The sequence below is a fragment of the Canis lupus genome, chromosome 22 (genome assembly GCF_048164855.1).
Source record: "Canis lupus baileyi chromosome 22, mCanLup2.hap1, whole genome shotgun sequence".
Lineage (NCBI taxonomy): Eukaryota > Metazoa > Chordata > Mammalia > Carnivora > Canidae > Canis > Canis lupus.
The window spans coordinates 20,765,812-20,784,244 of NC_132859.1; the positions used below are offsets into that span (position 1 = coordinate 20,765,812).

The 18,433-nt window shown below is 47.1% G+C and overlaps 1 protein-coding gene across 5 annotated transcripts in view; it reads right to left on the reverse strand.

The window, feature by feature from the left end:
* EPHB1 (EPH receptor B1) overlaps nt 1-18,433 on the reverse strand; it is a 473,975-nt gene that overhangs the window by 115,872 nt on the left and 339,670 nt on the right. For all 5 annotated transcript variants that reach the window (XM_072792651.1, XM_072792650.1, XM_072792649.1 and 2 more), the window contains one exon: nt 1,594-1,929. In XM_072792651.1, coding sequence (XP_072648752.1) covers nt 1,594-1,929 — 336 coding nt within the window. The remainder of the gene's footprint in view (nt 1-1,593; nt 1,930-18,433) is intronic.

Sequence of the window (18,433 nt, forward strand, 5' to 3'; positions counted from 1 at the left end):
GTGTTCCGTGCTCAACGTGATCCAGAAATTACCATCCCCTTTTCTTTGGGTAAGACAGACTGTCACAACCTTTGTCTCCAAGGCGCTGGGGCTGTGGTCACCAGCTGGAGGCTTCCACACTTCCACGCCTGTTTTCTCACTGCACACGCATGCATGCAAACACGTGATCATACACATACATACAAACATGCACACGCGAACACACACATGCTCACGGCAACAACGCAGCCATCTGGACAGCCATGCTCTCCTACAACACCTTTTTTTCTCCTGAGTTCTGACAGCTTAAACCCAAGAATCATCTGCCATCAAAGATGCTAGTATTGAAAGAGGCAGAAGGAGCCGGAGGCTGGGGAGGTGAGGAGCAGACAAGGACAGAGTAGGGAAGAGAAGGTTAAGAAGGGGGAGCTACACGGAGGGAGAGCGAGAGTGCTTGCTCCAGCTATTCCACTAACAAGCTGTCCTGCTACAATCTGTTGATTGAGAAAAATCCATAATTCCAAATAAGATCACAGTCCATTGCCCACGACCCCCACTGCCTATAGACTTTCCCTCTGCAGTCTTGCGCCATCACCCCAGGGGAGAGACTGCTCATTTCTCCCTAACTCCCTCGGTATTTACCGCATGCGCGCGGTACCCACGCTTCGAATGCACCACGCTGCAGATTCGGATTTTGTGTCTATAGCCCGCAAATTCCACAGTTAATGAGTTTTGTGGGAGCAACAGTGGTGTCCACATATCGCTGTATCCCTCACAGTGCCTAGCCCACAGCGTGGCACACATCAGATGCTAACTAACTCTCTCTTAATGATGAGTGAGTAAATAAATAAGTGAATGAGTGCATGAACGGACTAGTTAAATGGATATAAAAAGAAATGGATTGTTGCAAGAGGTGTAAAAGGTAATAAAGAGAAAAGGTCAGAAGACTAAGAGACACAGAAATAAAGAGAAGAGAAGCAAATGTGTTCTGAGCTGTGCATGCCACAGGGATGTACGGGCTATCAGGAGTGATCTATTGCCCACGATCTGAGGTCTCTATAACAGTGTAGCATCCATCTAAGCAAGCGGTACAGGAGAACGCACCCTTGAATTACGTGGCTTAATTGAAAAATAATCTATGAAGGCAATACTCCAGCACGTGGTTTCTGGGAAGTTTCTCTCACTGGGTTTTCTGATAAAGCAGCACTGGTGTTCTGAAGATCGTGCAGGGCTTCCACGCATCCCCCTACCCATCCGCCCATCTGTCTGTCCATCTCCCACCCGTCCGTCTGTCTGTTTTTCCATCTATCTTTCCAAAGGCATCAGTTAAGCCCCAGCTGGATAGAGAGTACTAGGTTCTACTCTGACTTGGATATATGCCTCTTTGCTTTTGTGCCCTGCTTGAGAACATCCCTCAGAATCCGGCTCGCTCTCAGAGGTGGAACACTCCACCTGTTTCCACCGTGGCCACAAATGCCCATCACCTGACCCCTTCACTCCTGGAAGGGGGCCCAGGAGCAGAATGGGTGGGGCTACAGCTCTGCTTCTTCACAGAGACGGCCAAGGAGCCAGCCCCGCAGACAGAAGGAGGAGCACAGATGCCATCAGACTCACCGGCTTGGTTCGTGGTGATGTTGACGGAGACATGCTGTGGGGGGAAGGGGCTCTTGCCGGAGACTCCATTGACGGCCTGGATGTCGAAGGTGTAAGGGGTGTGAGCCCACAGGCTGCTGATGGAGACACGGCACTCGGTCAGGCCCAACTGCCTGGGCACAAACTCCACATTGTCATCACAGCGGGAGCAGCTCCGACGGTCTGCCCGGCACTTTCTGCAGATGATGTTGTAGGTCACATCATCCCGCCCGCCTGTCTCCCTTGGTGGGTGCCACTCCAGAATGATGGATGTCTCATTGACGATGGAAATGACGTTTCGGGGGCCTGATGGGACACCTGTAGGGAGACAAAGAAGGGCCCAGTGAGGATGGGCTAGGGCTTCCTCTTCCAGCCTCTCTCCATCTGCCGGTATGTTCCCACCCTTGTCACTTGCACACATCACCTCCTGTTCCTCCATCCCAAATCTCCATGTTCCAGTCCATTCTGAGAAAATGTGGTGGACAGAGATGACAACCCGCCCCAAACTCCTCTCTCAGGCGTCCCCATTGGGACAACTTCTTTTTTTTTAAGATTATATTTATTTATTCATGAGAGACACACACAGAGAGACAGACACAACAGGCAGAGGGAGAAGCAGGTTCCCTGTGGGAAGCCTGATGCGGGACCCGATCCCAGGACGCTGGGATCACACCCTGAGCCAAAGGCAGATGCTCAACCACTGAGCCACCCAAGAGACCCCTGGGACGACTTCTTTTAGTCATGTGTGCAAAGGTGAGAAGGGTGCAAGGACTTGGCTTCAAGTCCTTTTGTTCTTAGGACTATGAAAGTATAATATGTATATGTATTAGACAATTATTGGATTCCTGTCTTTTCTTAATTAGTATAGAACTCAGGGAGTTGGGGGACATGAGTGGCCCAGCAAAAGCCCCAACACATCCTGGCATCCTGGACAAAACATCACACAATTTGGGGTCTGTGTAGTGTGTCCGTGCTGGCAGTGTTTCTCTGCAGGACAGACCGCCACATCCCCTGGATAGATGAACAGTTCACAGTGCCCAAGCATGAAGACAAGAAGCAAAGTTAGGTGGGAGGTCCATAGAGCCACCATTTTTGATCCCATGCTATAAAAAGAGCAGAGAGGTTTGTTCCAGACATTCTGCTAGCTGCTTGACATGCATTTACATGGGAAGATACAATGATTAATTCAACTTTATAGACAGGGAAACTAAAGCTGAGAATGAAGACTGGCTGTAGATCACGCGGTCTATAAGAACTGAAGCCAGTATGGAGACCCACGTCTGCCTGATTCCAAAGCTCACGCTCTCAACCATAGCCCTGTGCTGCCTGTTAGTAAAGCAGGTTATCTTTCCCTACGAAGGAGAAAGCCATCCCCCACTCTGGCCTTACACTGGTATGGTGCTCCAAAGGTGGAGGGTAAGATCTGTTCATGGCAAACAGGAGATCTGAACAGACTCTCTGTCCTGCAAACCAGCCAGGCTCACTGGGAGTCAAGGAGGGCAGCTGCCCCTTGCCTCTGGACAGCTCTGTCTACGGTTGCTCTTCAGCCTGTGGCAGAGGTTGAAATGCCTTGTTAAATACTAGATTCTAGAAAGCCTGGTCCTTTGTAGAAAGGCAACATGTTTCTGAATTACCAGCTACAGTGCTGGACATTTGATGAAATTGGAGAATCTCCTGCCCGAGAACAGAACAGACCATGGCCGCAGGCTCCCAAGCTGAGCGCTGCATATCCTCAATGTCTAACGATGAAAATGAATCCTACCCAGAAGCCCCCCTTCCGAATGGGGGGTCTGCTGGAGCAGCCGTTCTGGATAGTAATGCATTCAGAATTCACGCACGTGACTGTCGCCAGCTGAACGAAGACATGTGTAAAGTGCTTCATGCTGAAGACAGGAATCAAATGCCAACAAACAAAATGAGGGAATAACAACAAAGTCGGGGGGCACCAGGGAAGGATTCTGTGTTGAATCAGTCAACAGCAAGCAGCTAGAGCAGAAAGCAAATATTAAATCGGGTTCTATTAAAATGTGAAAGAAAATCAGTACTGTAGTATATAAAGCCCATTAGGCCTGAGCTAAAGCACAACTTTCATACATGCTTGTGACAGGGCAGGATCCATGAAGCATTTTTACTGAAGTCTTGCAAATAGCATTCAAGAATCCCCCACCCAGACCCTGCCCAGGGATAAACATCCATCTCTTCTTGAATCAGCGCACTGGGAGGGTGGTCGGCATGGCCGGTGGTGGGCTCTTCCGGGCCAGGGCAGCTTCACCTCACGCGGCACTATTCGTTAATGTGCATATTGGCCAGTGCCTGTGTTGGAAGCGTCTGTTTGCTCAGACGGATGAGATTCGGACCACAGGCCCCCAGTGGTCAGCGCCACCTGCTCCCTGCCTCAGAAGACAGCCTCGACTCTCCACAGGCCACCGTTTCTCATACTCCTAATAAATACATTGCTCCAGTGCTTGCTTTCCGCTGGGTGTGGAGTGAATTCTTTAACAGTGCTGTCTTCTTGCATTCTTGGGACATCGTGAGGCTCTCACTGGAACAGCCTTGGGTGACGGAGCAGGGATAGGTACTGCCCAGTAGGGTGGCCACCCATCCTTCCTACCCTTTGGAGGCCTCCCCATTTCAAGTATCTCCTGTCCCCCATGACTTTCAACTTCAGCCTCTCCCCTGACTCCACTGCTCTGCTTAACCTCCATTTCTTTTTGCCATTTTATTTATTTATTATTTTTAAAGATTTATTTATTTATTTATTTATTTATTTATTTATTTATTTATTTATTTATTTATGAGAGACACACACACACAGAGAGAGAGAGAGAGAGAGAGAGGCAGAGACACAGGCAGAGGGAGAAGCAGGCTCCATGCCGGGAGCCTGAAGTGGGACTCGATCCCAAGTCTCCAGGATCAGGCCCTGGGCTGAAGGCAGCACTAAACTGCTGAGCCACCCAGCCTGCCCCCATTTTTGCCATTTTAAAACCAAAACGCTGTCATTGGCATCTTTCTGCATTGACATTCTCTCTTCTTTGCTCTCTGGCTGAGCTTTCCAAAGTGGAGGCTCTCTTCTCTCCCTGCTCAGCCACGTGCAGCCTGGTTACTTCCCCACTCCTCCCACCACGTCCACTTTTCCTGTGGCCTCCTACCTGATTAATGCAGGGAACACCTATTCAGCCCTTCCCTTCCTTGACACCGTGAGTCATCACCAACCAGACCCTGACAGTCACATCTTCTGTGTCCCCCGCAGATGGATTGTCACCACAGTGATGCCCCACCTCTTTTTCCTCAGAACGTTCCTTTCCTCAATACCTCCACCACCTCAGAACTACAGGCCCTGTGGACCTTTCTGCGCTATAGCAGCAGCCTTTTCATAAATCCTCCCACATCGTTTTGCATCCCTCCTATCCATTCTCTCCTGCCAGAGCATGAGTTCTGAAATGTTCATGAGATCATAGTGTTCTCCTGCTCAAACCCCAAAGGCCCAAAATCTACCCTCCTATCCACATCCTTCAAGTCCCCATGCAGTTGTGTCTTTCACGATCTCACCCCTGGCCACTTGACCATTGCCCTTACATCGTGGCCAATAGGAAGATTCCTGTGATTTCCTGTGCACACTAAACTTTCTTCATGCCCCTGAGCCTCTGCACAGTGTTCTCTGCCGTCTGGAATTCTTTTCCTCTTTATATTCTTGGTGAACTCCTGGACACCCTTTAAGATCTAGCACTCATTCCACCAGGAGGCTTGACTGATGCCTCCAGTCATATACCCTCCACCCCTGGTATTCCATAAGCTCATTTCTAGATGCTAACACAGATTCCACCATTGCCTGGTGATGACCTCTTCCTCTGTGTTGTCCTCACCACACAGTGGCCTCCTGGTGGGCAGGAGCTTGTGGCTGGCTTGTCTCCAAGGTTCCCAGGCCCCTGCTCTTTGCCAAGGGGAAGCAAAACCCTTGTACCTGATTTTGACCTCTGCTCAGGATACATGGTTTAAGATTATATGTGTGCACCCCACTCCAATGTGAGATGCCCTGCTGTGGGGAAGAGGGAGGGTACAGACATGGCCGCAGTGAGGACTCACTGCTTGTGACCCTGAGTGGTAGAGGCTTTAGTGACATAAAGGTGGCAAGGGAGGAGCTGGTTTGAAGACGCCTTCCCTGTCCCTAATCCAGTGGTGTCCATGGCATCTGGGAAGACTTCATTTGATGCTGCCCCAAGTCTGCTTCCCACTCAGGAAGAAAAGTGGTGCATCTCCAGGAAGGTTTTTTCATGTTTATTTAGAAATAGCCTTCATATAAAGCAACTACTGCCCCCTTCGCATTCATGGCTACATTCCAGAGAAATGTATCTGTGAGGCATGAATGGGGGCCTCTAGGGCCCATGGTTATTGAGTCCCTGGTTGCATATATCTGAATCCTTTAATCCTTTCCTTTCAAGGAGAGTTGGGAGAACCCAATATGCCTTGCTACGTATCCTCCACAGTAACGGTGTGTCTTGGTATCTTGGAGTCCAGCACAGTGCCTGGGATCGCAGAGCACACCTGTGGAGGTGGCCCAAGCATGAGCCACAAGCGATGACTGGGATCCTGTTCCCTACTCATCATCTGCTCATTCATTCCTTTAACAAATACTCTGTGCTATTCTAGGCACTCAGGGGTTAGGAGAAATGCCAGACAGATCAGCTTCAGCTCCCATAGATCTTACACTGTGGTAAGAGAAAACAGATAGGAAAGAAGGAAAACATCGAGAAAATTAGATGACTCAAGTAAGAATAAGTGCTGAGAGATAAAACAGTCACCAGGTTAAGATTGCCTCCCAACAATGCTTAGCTCCTGCTCCTTTTCCTGGGAGGTCTGCCCCGGGCAGGACAAGGCAGGGCCCAATGTCTGGGTGGCTAAACACCAATGGTCCCTGGTCTCTGCTCCACTGGCCTAATGATGAGGGCATGTCCCTGCCAGCAGGCTGCTCTGCCTCTCCTGTACTTGGAGAGCCTGACCAGAGCAGGTTTAGCCTCTGAATAAACCTCCCAAGGGAAAGGTGCTGAACCACCTCTGCTCATTCAAGCTGCCCTCCCTGGGTTTGAGGCCCTAGCCCTGCAGGGAGTATCTTTCCAGAACCAGAGTTCCCAGCAATATCCCCAGGAAGCAGGCCAATTGAGACAACCACACAAAAACGCTAAAAGGGGGAGTGAAGAGGGAAGTCAGAGGGAGAAGAAAATCTGTCATCTCCGTCAGCAAAAGCCCTCAGTGCGTGCAGTGGCAGGGCTCAGAGCCACAGGCTCCTTGTGTAAGCTCACTGCTCTTGCGTCCACGTCCTCGTTTTTCTTAATTACATACAGACAGGCTTTTTGAAGCTTCTCTGATCTGTTGCCACGGTTACTACTGATGAAAGCTTCCTGTGAAAAGGCTAAAGAGACTCAGTCCTTTTAAAAGATGGGAAAACCACTGAGCTGATTTAAGTGGGAAGGGCATGGTAGGTCCTGGGTTATGGGGATGGGGCTCTGTGTCTTCCAGAATGTGGCCAAGGGGTTGGATCAGCCTGCATAGTATGGTTGGTATTGGGAACTCAAAGAGTTAAACAGAAAAGATCCTTCTAGAGACATAGGATTGGCCCAAGTGTTGCCATATTGAGATAGAATCTCCTGCTTCTTAATGTGATTTAGGCCAGATGATTTTTTTTTCTTAGAAAAATGGAGAGCCAGGGTGGGTGGGAGAGAGTGGGTGAGTGTATCTGTAGGCATTAAGCTGGAAATAAGAGCACTCCTGAGTAATCAGAGGGAAAATCTGCTGAAGATAGGTAAGCCCTAAAAGCCAATTCCTTTATCAGGAATCTTAATAAGGCCAACTTCCTGGTCTCAGAATTTAGCTGTGAACTTCAGTCTGGTCCAAGATGCCAACCAGGCAGGGTCCAGCTAACTATACTGCTGCAGCCAGGTTCTACATCCCTGCATCCCTCCCCAAGGGGAGCTGGTGAGGGTGGCAACCATGATGAGGTAAAACTTTCCAGGGAGACCCCAAGTGCAGGCTGAGATTATGCTGCTCTGCATCAGGCCAGCGATGGGCTCCTCCACATTGTGTGTACAACCCCCTGAAGAATCTGATGAAAGCAATGAAGATTTTCCCCAGAAAAATGGACAAATTCTTGAATACACACATCATTTTTCAGAGGTTCCCAGGGACTTATAGTTCCTTGTATCTAACCAGTGAACCCACTAGATGTTCACAGCAACCAAGTTCAAAAATATTCTCTTGTGGGTGCACCTTGAGAAGACGAATTGCTAGGCCTTAATATTCTCATCTGAAAAAGTAGTAGTTTTGAGGATTTAATGAGAAAATACACCCAAAGAGTTTAGCTGTGTGGCTGGTACACAGAGGAACTCCGTAAATATCAGCTGCTATTATTAGTAGTATTGTCATTATTAGATGATTTGGAACCCCAAACCATTCATCCAATAAAGACTGACCTTGTGCAGCCCCTCATTCCTTGGGCAGAGACCCCATGCCCAGAACTGTGCTGGACACTGAAAGCCATGAAGATACTTAGGTTTCAGCCCATGATGTTGGTGAACCCAGATGCTTTCTAGTGAGGTGAGCCCCCCACCCACTCATGGAGTAGTGGGAACTGTGGACACATACAGGTAAGGATCAAAGTAAGTAATACAGACACAAAGAGTTACAGATGTCTGGGGAAAGGTAAGATCAATGTAGAACAAAATATTCGGAGATGGCATCTGGGGGCCTTGTCACCAGGTTGGAGCTATATGAGAGGAGAACATTTTGGAGGCTCTGTGCTCCAGTCTATACAATTTAGGTCCCCTAACCCCAGCAAGCACATCCAGGAAGGAAGAGAAGCCTAATCTTGGGCATGAGGCTATAATGCCAGAATGGATCCAGCTCTTTTTAACTCCTTTGTGCACCTATATATCTGCCCCCTGACCTCCCAAGGGTGGTTTGGCCTTGACATGTTACCTGGGCTTGTTTGTTCTCCCTCACCCTGTGGGCAGGGAAGCCCCTCTTTTACTCCCACAGCAAACTATATCTTCTACTCAATCTTCCTTTATGAGAAAGGGTTGGAATAGGAACAGGGAATGAGCCAAGGACAGTTGATACTCAAGACTCTTAAATATAGTAAGACAAAATAATGCAGAGATAATGTTCTTGTGGTTCAGAAGAGTCAAGATGGTAGTTTGGAAAACTGACTGCATATTTTAATGTGGGTTAAGGGTTAAGAAGGGATAGAGAGGGAGATCAGAAAATGACATCAGGGGTAGGGATGGTGCAAAAAGCATGGTGTGGGGGCCCAGGAAAACATGGGTGGGGTGGTTCAGGATTAATTATAAAAAATGACAGTACTGTTGGGACATCTCTTTATTTACTGCTCACTCTGAGCCGTTACTTAAGGAGCCATGTCTGAATAATTGGGAGGCTTCCTGGAGAAAGGGGAAAGTCCTTTGAGATTTTATGGAGAGATAGATAGGAGTTAAGAAACACAGACAGACATGGAAATGGGGCTGTAGATATATGATGAGGTCTTCTATGGAGGCAAAATAGGTAGAAAACCAGGTCAGGCTGATTGTTATACCTTTGCTCTCAACACAGGATACAGGGCTGAAATCAGGACATAAGCCAAAAGAGGGAAATTTTGCAACTATCAGAAAGATGGTAAAGTTATCGAATAAATATGAAGTCAGTTTCATGTTCAGTTGTGGTTCCTTCTTTGGTAACTGGTTATTCGAAAACGATGCCAAACAAAAAAAACCCCTATTCTTTTAGGTGCCATGTGTAGCCATGACACTTCCCAGCTTAAGTTCAGCTCTATCTCTCTCCCTGTCTCTCCCCTCCCAAGACACCATCCTTCCTGCAGTTGGTGTAGAATTCCTGGGAGAGACTGGACAAGAGTGACCACTGTCCTAGAGGAAAGCGTTGTGATGTGGTGTGCGTGCTGGTTCAGAACCTTGGAGAGGGGCATGTGCCTGCTCGCGGCCTGACCCCCTCAGAGAGGTGCCATGGGTGACAGTGGGGCAGTTCCTAAAATTCTATGTCAGGCACCAATAACACCATAATAGGAGGAGTCAGTAGCAGCAGGAGTTGTCAGGTTTTCTCACTGGGGGATATGGGGTGGCTGTCTGAGGCCATATCAGAAAACCACAAATAATTTATCAGAGACCTGGTGCAAAGTAGGGGCATCGAAATGGACTAGTGAGGAATCCTTTACTCAATAGTAGAAGCTTAGAGAGGCTTGGGATCCCTACAAAAAGAATGAGAACGGTCTACAATCTGTGAGTGATGAGCACCAGACATTTGGAATACTGTTAGCTTAAAATGTGAAGATGATAGTGTGTAAAGTTCTGAGTGCCCCTTCCAAAGAGGCAGCAGGGCTAGAAAGCTGAGTGGTACCTGTCCCATTGCAAGCTGGCACCCTGACTACTCCCCTCAAAATGCAGGCTGTCCTTCTGAGGCAAGGAGAAGAGGTAGCTGAAAGCTGGGGAAGTCATGTTGCTTTACATTTCCTAACATCCCTGGATCCCAATGTTCCCAGAGATAATTTTATGCCACCTTTGGAAGTGGTTAAACCTAGGCTTCTTGTGGACAGACACCTGTGCCATCTGCATGGAAGTCGGAAGGACAAGGCACTGATTTGGTGGAACTCACTTGCTTCATGCCACTAAGTGGCATGATGATTAAGGCCGGCTATTTTCCTAAAGTAGATTTCTACAGGGATCATCTGAGTGAGCAGAGCTTTAGTTCCCATTCAGTGGTGTTCTGTATGGAATTCCAAGTTTTGTTTTAATAACAAATCCTAGATGCAAAATATGCTCTTTGGTATTTTGACATGTTATTTAATAAAATCTCATCTTCTCAACATTCGATGAGGTAGAAATATTATCCCCACTTTAAACATGAGGACCCTGTAGCTCAGAGACATTAAGGAGCTTGCCTGGGTCACGAGGCTGGTTAGTGGTGGAATCAAAACTTGAATACAGGCCTGGCCAGTCCCAAAGCTCATCCTTAGCAACTCTTCCACCCAGGTGCAGGAGTGATGCCAATGCAGCCAAGTGCTGGATGTAGGGGTGTGGGGAGGGGGTGCTCAGGGTGGCAGGAAGCTCTTATTCCTGAACTGTTTCAGTGGCTTCCCTATAGAGACAGAGCAACAGTGGCTCCAGCGCTCAGCTGAGCAAGTCTGCACGTGTTGCTCATTAGGGTCTTGGAAACACTGGGCCTGTACTCAGGCAGTTCTCCTAATCATAACAGTTAGTAATAAGAAGAAATGATTAGTCAAAACAAGGAGGGACCCTGCTGGGAGGGATTTCAGGAGAATTGGAGAACCTAGTGTTATACATTTCACCAAACACCAATGTTGGTAGAAAGTACTTCTTGTTTCTCCTGCTTCAATAGAGCTAATTGTCTGGGAGAGAGGGGGTGGATTTCACTTTCTGGGAAAAAAGACAGCCTCTCTACCTGGTCTGAGCTGGAGCCCAAGTGTCTAGTTTCTATAAGGCCGCAGAGTATGGCTGAGATGCCTGTACCTGGGGAGGCAGCTTATTTTAGTAGGAATGTCTCACACAACTGCCTACATGTAGGAGGTACACATGGCTGAACTTCTATTTGTGGTCAAAGGTGAGGCCAGGGAGAGGGAAGCTTTGAAATGACTCTCTTCTACATGTTCCTTGGGAACACTCTGAGTCAAGGAAAGCTATAGGTTACGTCATCCTAAAGGTTTGGCCTTCACGATCTCTTTCCTTGCCCTAAAACGAGGCTCAGAAGCCTTGTGGAGTCCTGAAAGATGTAGTGGACTCACAAAGAGAAGATCAGGGCTGAGTGCCAGCTTTGCCATAGTGTGACCTTAGGCAGGTCACTTACACTCTCTGGGCCTAATCTTTCATTGATGTGTGACTGATCAATCTAGACACGTTTATTGATACACCACTGGGTGCTGTGTCTTGTGTATAAGATTGTGCTATTCATAAATTCACTGACATCTGCCCTAAGGAGTTCAAAACTCTGCAGGGGAGATGGGCACCTGTAAAACAGCCAACTAACCACTGACTGACAAGGCTGGTGAAGATACGTGCCCTGGACTCATGGATTATTCATTCGATTTTCCCTGGGAATACACAGAAGAATCTTCCAGGCGTTGTCCCTTTCAGTTCTAAAAGAAACTTGTGCCGCCTCTCTCCAGGGATACGGGAAAGATCCAGTTTCCAAAAACAACAACTCAAGGTCAGGGCAACAAAAAGAGAAACTGAGAAAGTAGATAATCCTCCCAGAAAGTTATGGGTCATCCAAAATCAAGTCCTCATTCTGACACTTCATAGACACACTTATTCTTAGAAGAGAAAGAAACCTTGCATATCACAGTGTGCCCCTGGTGGTGAATGCCCTCTGCAGTCCCTACGTAGTTGGCCAGCCTCCATTTGATTCCTCCATTGATGGGAAGCTCACTATTCCCACCACAAGGGAGTCATCTCTTAAGGATAAGCATAACCTATTTAAAAATATAATGAAGGAAAGTACCTACTCACAATAGCCACAAAATCCATAAAGTACATACGATTAAGTCTCACAAGGCCTATATAATAATACTTGCATGAAGACAACTATAAAACTTTACTCAAGGGCACAAAAGTAGACTTGAATACCATGCTCCTGGATGGAGAGGCATATCATAAATATGACAGACCTTCCCAAAGTGATCCATATATTCAATGCAATCCCAATCTCAATTTAATAGGATTGCTTAATGAAATGAGCCAAGCTGATTTCAAAGTTCATCTTGAAGAAAAAAATGTTTGAGAATGGGCAAGACATTTTTGACAAATGAGTAATACGTAGGGGTTTGATTTACAAGTTACTCAAATGTTTATAAAGCGACCATCTTTAGAACAGATTAGAAATGATGCCAGAACAGAACATTCTTTGATGGAAAAAAATAAAGATAAGCATATACAGGCATTTAGTAGATAATAAAAGAGGCATCTCACTAACATGTGGACAATTCAGGTGGAGTCGATGGGATGTTATTTTTAATAAGGTGTAAGAACACCAGTATCACATGCTACACAAAAATAAATTCCAGATGGAGGAAAGAGCTAAACCTAAACACTATATAACGAATTGAAAGAAAATATAAGAGATTGTTTTTATACCTTAGAGTGGAAGGACATAAACAAAACTCAGGCAAAAGTCATTACACAAATTTCCAAAACCAGAAAGAAAAAGATGGTCAGGTTTGAATTGAAAAATTAAAAACATCAATATGACCAACAAAACAAAACCAAACAAAATGCTATGCCCATATATAGAGTTAAAAATCAGTGGAGGGCTGGGGGGACAGATGTCACATATAATTAATGGGCATCTAGAAATCAATGTTTTTAAATAGAAAAAAGGGCAAGGGTTATAAACAGTTAATTCCCAGAAGACAAGATAAATTGGTCAAGAAACATATGAAAAATACAGACTAATTTATAATTAGGGAAATACTAGTCAAAATTACTAGATCAGTCAAATCAGCAAAAAGTAAAAGCTGGCCCATGTATGGAGAAGTAAGATGTACACTCCTGCCAGGGTATAAACGGGTTATACCCATGAGTCCTTTGGGAGAGCACTGGGGTAATACTGATTGGCTTTCTGCGTGCATGTGCCCCCCAGCCCAGCAATTCTTTTTCTAGGTGAATTTCCTCCACAAATACCAGCGTATGTGCGCCCCCTGCCCCACCCTACTGAGGTCTGTGTGAGCATTTTTGCAGTAGGACTGTGTATAGTAGGGAAACGATGGAGTCAGCCCGAACGCTCACCCAGGGGTCCACAGCAGAGGACACTGGTGCCTCCCCTGCCCAATTCTTTCTGCCCCAGCCTCGCAGAAGACAGGCTTCACAGACACCATCATATAGATCACACGACGAGTCTGAGACGATGAAGTGTGATCCCTCACTGCCTCAAGTGGGGTGTCATTAGTTTGGTGACATGCCACCTCAGAAGCAGAGGTCCTCCTTCCTGAAGGAAGCAGCCTCACACTGAAGGGAAAGAGTCCTGAACCCAGCCAGTGAGGCCTACTCACTCACCTACGCGCAAGCCCTTCTGGAGCTCGGTTCTGTCACCTATAAATGGGGAATGACAGTGGTACCTGGCTTATATTCTGTGAGGTTGATTGAGGAGATCCACATCAGGGACTCAGCACAATGCCTCACATGTGGTGAGACTTCATTCAGCGCCAGCTATTATCTTGTCTTGTCAGGCACCTACCTTCCCAATCTAATCTGTTGTAGCCGGCATGGCAGTGGAGTGCCATGGCACACAGCACGTGAGGTCTGCTCAGAAGAGGCCTTGGCCCTAAGGCCTGACCAGGGGCTGCAGGTATGGGCACAGCTACCCTCATTAGAGCTCTGCACAGAGCCTGGGCGCGAAGACTGCCCTTCACTCACAAGAAAAACAAATTCTCACCTCACACACAGTCCCCCTTTGCTGGCCAGTAGACAGCGTGCTCTTTACAGGAACCGAGTAGCCCTCCATCTGTGCTCACTGAGCACCGTCAGGGCTTGGCAGTGACCATAGCTTCCCATTGCCCACAGCCCACCTGCCCCCCGCCAAACCACCCACCTTCTGCATACGTCTGGTCAGCACAGCCAGCTCGTACCAAGCTTCATCTCACTACACAGATGCCATGAAGGCCTCACTCCAGACAGCACAATTGAACAGCCTTTGTCCCCATTTTCAAGGTGAACAGAGCTCAGAGGTGACCCAGAGGAGCTGCTCAAAAGGCCGCCTTGGGCATCTCCTCCAAGTCTGAGTCCACAGCCATGCAGAGGACAGCATACCACTACTACCACTGCCCTGATTTTCTCTCTATAGAATATAGTGGGAAGACAGTGGGACCCTTGTGTCCAGGCAGCCTCTGGCCCTCTGCCCTTAGCCCCTGAGATAAGCCACTCTTCCTGATGTGACTTCAGAGTCAGAGCACTGTTGATTGAGTGGATGGAGGTGGTCTCTGGCATAGGCTGGAGGGAATCCTGGCCCTTCCACAGGCTGACTTCAGATTGTAGCCTGCTCTTTCTCTGCAAAGGCATCCGTGATCATTTATCCATTGCGGAGGCCAGCCTTGAAGCCCACAGCCAACCCTATAACATAATAGTTCTCAGGTGTCTGGCTCCGACTGGGTACTTTCCAGCCAATTGTGTGGAAAGTTTCTAAAGGCACCAGGCACACAGTTACAAAATAAATCACTACAAAATGCTGACAACCCAGTCCTATGCCACACATAATTCAGAGGGCATGGGCATACCCAAACTGACAATGAGACCCATTTTTGTTCACTTCATCCACCTTGCCACACAATTCAGAAGCCCACTTGGCAGGCATCACAAGGATGTCTTCTGTATACTTCCACTAATTACTCAGGTGGCTTTTGTTCCCTGGACAATGTTAGTAATCTACCTTCACACTAAATGGAAAGTGGCTTCCTTCTAAATCTTTGGTGACAGTCAAAGACACTGGGTGTCCTGGTCTCTGTCACACACAAGTGAAGCCATGGTGATATATGTGGGTCTCTGGTTCTGGCTTCCTTGCCACATTCACATGTATTCCCAAACCAGAAAATCTGGAAGGTCACAGTTCTGGTCTGGGAAAGGACTGGCTGATACCAGGTTTCTAAGATGGCAACTGGAAGGCCATGGAATGAAAGAGAGGTGGAGCCAGGGACACCCTCTGCCCCCCACTCGCCCATTATGGAATTAAAGGTAGATTCCAAACCCAATTCTTAGACAAGGTCAATGGTCAGTATCAAGGTGGTGGGGGGTGGTCCATATGGGGTCCTGGGCTGACTTATAGTAGTGACCTCAAAAAGTGGCCATAGAGACAACAGTGGCCAGAAGTCTGGGAATGAGATACATCTTAGCCCCCACTATGACACTTGAACTTGGCCTCTGACTTGGTGTCAGAATTGGATCAGGGTCTGATACTAAGTTACACAGATGGAAGAGGGGAGACTAGAGGATATCAGGAGGCCATCTGGGGAGCACCTGTGACGACTGAGGACCAAAGTGGTCTGCACAAATGATACACAGATTTGTGATCACATTATCACATCTCCATCGGGTGGAGATGGGGTGATGGTGTCACCATTCGGCCAACCTAGGATGGCTCTCCAGGAGTATTTGCTGTAAAATGCCCATTTCCCCCACACTTTTATTCTGTTCCTATTTTGGACTATGCAGTTGAGATATGACCCAGGCTCACCTCTTGTCCTTATTTATAACAACCAAATAAGGACAATCACTTATTGAGCATTTACCACATGTCTAACACTGAGGTAGTTATTTTACATACATCATCACAATGGGGACAAAACCAAACAGTATCTTCATTTCACAGAAAAGAAATGAAAGTTCATAGAGGTTAGGTAATTTACCCAAAGCCATATTGCAAGGGAAGCATGGAGTCAAGAGTTAACCCTGGTCTATCTGATTCCAACAGAAGGGCTCTTACCACTTGACTATGTTGGGCAACTACTGTATAGAAGAGGGTAAAAAAAAAAAAAAAAAATCAGGCCAGGATGTCAACGAGCTTCCTGTCCAGCAGACAGAGAACATCCTATACCTGAATAGCTCTAACAAGTACAGAATATTCAGAGATAGTGGCAGAGGACAGAGGTTGTAAAGCCACCTCTTTCTGATTGCCTTCTCCCCTGAGGCGAAGAACTGGGAGCAGGGAATACTTAAGAACCATGAGCTACAGTTACCATCAAGTTCCAACATGCATCTCAGACCAGCCCCATCTAGGACCAGAGCTTGCAAATTTGGCATCAGAGTCATTGCCTGAAGACTGCTAAGGAGCATTCATGACACAACAGGGTCCTAGAGCCACAGGGTGGACGGTTTCGTTCACATTTTCAATGAAAGAGAACAGATTAAATGACTACATTTTACCACAATCCCCTCCTCCTTCTGAAACTTCACAGTTAAAGCGGTGCTTTGTGAGCCTCACGCAAAGAGTGACAAGAACCAGCGTTTGTCTCTAAGTACAAGTCAGGCCAAATGACATTGTTTCTTTTTCCAAATGTTTATGAGCCTGCAGAGAAAAAGAGTATGCCTAGGTTTCAACAATGGTAACTGAAAAAAGTACACAAACCCTATGTACCAAAGGAGGAAATGTTAGCTAAATGATAATAATGCTGCTGCTTGGGTTTTAGCTGCTTTGCAAATAGCATCAAAGTAGGGTAAGCAACTCTAATAATAGCCATAAAATAAAATAGCTTATTTTCATTGAGTGTTTCCTGTATGCCAAACTGCATTCTAAATAGTATTATGACAGGTGCTATACCCTTGACAACACTGTGAGGCAGACACCAATACTCTACCTATTTTATGGATGAGAAAATGAAGACACAGAGAAGCCATAGCACTTGCCCCACATCACACAGCTGGCAAACAGCAAAGCGGGACTTGAACCCAGGCACACTCTTAACAATTAGGCTAATACTTCTCATTTGGAAGATAACAAAAATCGCACTCAAAATAATCCAGACTTGAAAGAGCACTATGCATAGGTCCAAAAGACACATTTCTGAAGTCACACTCATCAGTGCAGGAAAAAAAAAAAAAAGATGCAAATAGGCAGCATTTCCCAAAGGGACGAACAAAACCCCTCGATGTGTGGTGGCCAAACATCTGGTAGGAGCTAGAGCATGAGGACTGCAACCCCCGTAAACAATCAACAGTATCCCAGGCACAGGAGAAGATCCATCACATTTCCACTGAACCGTGCTCTTAGGTGAGGGTCACACGTTTCTTTCTGGCTACGACACCACATCTTGAGAGCTTTTTTGATAAATGTGGGAGATTCAGAAAAGGCCAGCTCAGACGGTGGAGTTTAGGACATCATGTGCTTTGGGGAATAGACAACATAACAGGTGTTTAGCCTAAAGTAGGTGACTCAGGAAGGATGAGGAAGTTGTCCTTAAACACTGTAGCTGCTGGCCTGCAGAACATTGGTCCTCAGTGGCCGACCAATGGGGAGGAGGAGAAGAAGACAGGCCCCAACCCAAGGGCCAGAAGGCTCCTCACTGATGGATGACGGCTGCTTGGCAATGGAACAGAGCTGTCCTGCAAAATCTATCAGCTGTCTGTCATCACAATATTCAGGTTGTTGGAGAGAGAGGTTGACACTGAGGACAGATTTGGATGGCAGGACCTTGAAGGCGGCTCCGAATGTTAACAATCTGTGACTCCAGACACCCTCATGATGAAAAGCCACAACAGAAATGTAGCGTGTCCCTGGCTGTCAGCTTAAAACTTTGAGCTCTCTGATGCCTCCTAAGGGTTAGACCCACTCAGGTCAACAACTGTGAAAGGAAATTGTAGATGATAGAAGTGTGGAAGTGTGTTTACAAAGGCAGAGCTGACCCTTCTGGAAATGGCAGGGACAGTTATAAATAGCTTTCGTTGGTTGTCACAGTCCCTCAAATCCGCACCTAAGTGGATGAACCAGTCAAATCCAGGCATCCAGCAGGACAGCTTGCCCTACAACTCTTGTTCATCTGTGACCCTTATCAGGATTTTGCCTCAAGGAAAACACAGCCTTCCTCCCTCACAAAAACACAGATGTTGTATCTTCATGGGCAACATCACGTATCAGAGTAAAATTAAGTAGTCCTTTACTTATAGAATGGGATACACAGTGTGTCTCTTCCTGAAGCCCTGATGGCCCAGTCAGTTAAGCACCTGCCTTTGGCTCAGGTCATGATTTCTAGGTCCTGGGATTGAGCTCTACATCGGGGTCCCTGCTCAACAGGGAGTCTGCTTCTCTCTCTCTCTCTTTCTCTCTG